At 45.2% G+C, this 3,662-nt stretch overlaps 1 protein-coding gene across 1 annotated transcript in view; it reads right to left on the bottom strand.

The window, feature by feature from the left end:
* Positions 1–265: 265 nt before the first annotated feature.
* The window catches only part of VANGL1 (VANGL planar cell polarity protein 1), a 53,152-nt gene continuing 49,755 nt past the window's right edge, over positions 266–3,662 (bottom strand). Inside the window, exon 7 of the mRNA XM_014522975.2 lies at positions 266–3,662. This exon is cut by the window's right edge and continues 25 nt beyond it. Within this exon, the coding sequence (XP_014378461.1) occupies positions 3,426–3,662 (237 nt within the window). The 3' untranslated portion in view covers positions 266–3,425.

Raw genomic sequence — 3,662 nt, 5'->3', positions numbered from 1 at the left:
CTGAGGACCAAGACTTGGGAACCTTGAGAACTCTTCTACTTAAAGTAGGTGCCCCCTGCACTTTGGCAGCTTCATGCATGATTTTCCTGCAAGACAAACCCTGCATGCCTCAGCCATGTTGTGCTCCCCGTGGCCTTCCCTGAAAGTTTTACACAAGCAGGCCAAGCCCTGCAGCACAGGGTCCCACCACTTGACCCTCCTCTGTTAACTGCCTAGAAACAAAGTGAAACAGCTTGGTCTAGTTTCACCGCTCAGTACTTTATTAGGAGAGAGATCACACCTTCCAGCTGAGAATCTCAAAAGCACTTTACAATAAGGTTAAAATTTAGCCTCACAACACCCCTGTGAGGTAGGTATTGTTACAGTCCCTCATTTTTCTTTTCTTTTCTTTTTCTTTTCTTTTTTTTTTTTTTTTTTTTTGGGGGGGGGGGGGGGGGGGAGTAAGAGAAAGGAATGGAGGCCCAGAAGTGGAGTGACAAGTCCATGGAAGAGCAGGGAACAAGATCCAAGAGTCTGGGTCACCAGTTCCTCTACTCTTAGCACTAAGCCTGTCCCCAGCCTCCTAATCTTAGTGAAGTACAAAAAAAGTAAAGTAACTGGGTTAGTGTTGAAGAGCCAGCAATGCGTGTCTCTCTGTTAAGCTGAGTCAGCTAAGGTGTTTGCAGAAGAACAGGTTAGGAGCATTTAGTTTAAAGCAACAAGACACAGACAGTGTCCCTTCCATGGACTAACAGAAGCAGTGGCACTTGGAGCCTGCTGTTTACTGCTGCTGCTCCAATACACACTGCTTTTATTTGGTTCTGTGCTAAATCCACACACACCTACACAAACACACGCATAAAAACTAAAAAGAGACATGTTTCCTGAGCAAAGTGACCACCAAATAACTCGCAGCTCTGGGGAGGGGGGTAAAAGGGGCTGGGACCATGAGAAGAAAGTCATACTGAGACACTGGAAGCAATGGACATTCACTGGTGGGGCTGCACGTGCTCTGAACTCACACAGCCCCTGGCAGAGAAAGCCCGGATGGCAGACAGCCCATTCAGCTGTGACTGGGGCTCCAGCAAGTCATTCCCAGGCTCCCTGCCTCAGAGCCCAGTCCCCCACACTCTCAGTTACAGGCATTTCAAAGACGTTAAACACATACACAAAGTTTTTATGCACACGACCTGCTATACAACTGTTTCCTTTTAAAAAGTCATAAAATCCCAAATTTTGTTTTTAAAATTAAAATGCTGCAATGGCCATTAAAAACTAAAGCAAATACAAATTACCAAGAAGCCTTACCAACCAACCAACCCACCCACTCCCCTGTGCTTTGGGGATGCTATAGACATTTATTCTGTGATGAGAAGACACCTTCTTTTGCCTCTGCTTCCCTGCCAGTCTACAACACTGCTTAGACAACTTGGCTACTTCATAATCCTAGCTGGTGTATAAGTACCAGGAAGGTAGTCTGTCCTTAGAAATACTTTATCTCACAGGACTGGCAGGAAGGATTTGGCAGAACACAACTAGCAGATGGTCTCACCACTGCTGTTCTAGGCCCCAGCCTGGCAACATTTGTAAGTAAGTGGGTAGTTCAATCGATTTTAGTGTGAATGCTCAGAGGCTTAGGGTTAGGCTTCAGTACTTGGCTGAGAGGGGCCTTCATGTGTCAACACACCCATCTGCCAAAGAAATAAAGATACAAGCACATGCTAAACTGACCTCTGTATCATAGAAGATTTTCTCCCCAGGCTTCAGGGTGAACAACACTTCCCTGTTGCATGTACTCAAATTAAATTTAGAGGTGGGAGCCCAAGCAATGAAGCTCGTTTCAGATTTGGACCCAGATTTCCCCAGCATTTGCAAGGTATTTGGATCTGTAGTTCTGCTTTTGCTCAATGTTAAAGAAGCAGCAGTTAGCTTCAGAGCAGAGATCAGGACCCAAAACATTTTTCCTCTCCTCCAAATTTGAGAGGGTCTTAAGATACGGGGGTCCTGTTTGAGGCCCAACTTAAAATTTAAAGTCTCTCTTTTTTTTTTTTTAAACGTTGAGAAGACAGCCTTTTGAAAAATAACACACACAACAAAGTTTAAGAACTAACACCCCTTGCACAAAAGAGCAGAGATGCCAGGCTACTGCAGTGTCCAGGATCAAAGAGAACAAACACCAACACAGTGGAAAACGGTCAAGAAAGAAAGGCAGTTTCAGCATTCAGGTAGAGTTTGGTCTCTCAGCTATAGCTGTGGGGGAGGAGGAGCAGGAGGAAGGGAAACATACTGTAGTGTATTTAAATATACTGTGTTAAGGGACTATGGCACTCTAGTAGTTCTGCCCTGCTCAGATTCCTTCTCTATGAGAAGAGGGGTTAAGCGTTTCCCTTTCTTCTTTCCTAGAGATGTATTCGAAGCCTTGTGGAGTGCTACATCGAAATTCCTGTATGAGAAAGGGGAGTGCCCAGCAGGGCTGTCAGACATAGGTAAACTCCACACCCTCTCCCTAAGAACCATCCAGCTCAACCACTCAAACTGTGCAAACACATAGCAACCCTGGGTGGGGACGAGGCAATAAAACTGACCCCTGGAGGTACCGTTGCTAGGGAAACGCATTTGGAAAGCTGTGAGGCAGGGGTAGCATGGGACTGCCCGTTGAATTAGTGGGACAGGGATCAGAGGTGAAAAGGCTGTGGGAGAGAACCATGCTGGCCCCAAAAAAATCTCTGAAGCCTCATTAAAATAATAATAATAAATTGGTAAAAATCCAAAACAGCTGTAAAAAAGTGGTGTCACTACAACAAATCAACAATAGAAGCAACTTCAGAGACTAAAAAAAGTATGGAAAAAAACACCCCTGCTGGCCCAGGGCTCATACTGGTCTGGCATCATTGGAGAAGCAAAAAGATTAAGGGAAAATTCTTCAGTCACAGGAGTGCCTAGTTTGTATAACAACCTCCTCTCCCCCTGTGCACCACACTTTCTTAAATGAAAACGAATTACAAAGTCTCCTAGATTAACACAGGCTTCCATAAACACGAGCTGGACAATGCATTCCCGTAGAAACTGACCTGTGCAGGAAGCAGATGCGCACACACACACCAATCACTGTAATGCAGGTTTCCAAACAAAATACAGATGCTGCATTTGTTCAGACAGAGAGAGAGAGCAAGAGAAAAAAAAAAAGGAGAGAGATCTACAAACACATGGGGAAAACAAGAAAGAACACGTCCTGTCTCCAAAGGCCGAGCTAACCAAGCCACGGTGTCCTGTCGCCTCTTAAGATATTTTTAGACAGATATTCCAGCCTCCCCCCACCCTTTCCAAATAAAGTGCAGATGGTCAAATATTACTGGTCCATCATCTGCCAGTTTCAGTCAGCGTTGGGGAAACAAAACCCAAAAAAAGCACAACTAAAAAAACCACCTCCCCCCTACTCAACCCCTTTAAACTGAAGTCTCAGACTGTAAGCGAAGAACAAATTTGTGAGACTTAGGGTCTACGAACTCCTCAGAGAGCTTGATGAAGGGGATTTTCTTCACATTAACTACAAGGCTGAAGTCCAAGCACTTGAGGACAAAAACAATCCCATCCCTTAATCCACTGGTGACAGCCTCCTCACTAACGAGTGTCCACTGCTTGGAGAACCAGCGATCCCTGTCGTACTGAAGAGTTGGGCCTGG

The sequence above is a fragment of the Alligator sinensis genome, unplaced genomic scaffold (assembly GCF_000455745.1).
Source record: "Alligator sinensis unplaced genomic scaffold, ASM45574v1 scaffold344_1, whole genome shotgun sequence".
NCBI lineage: Eukaryota > Metazoa > Chordata > Crocodylia > Alligatoridae > Alligator > Alligator sinensis.
This window is presented reverse-complemented; position numbering and strand designations above follow the sequence as displayed.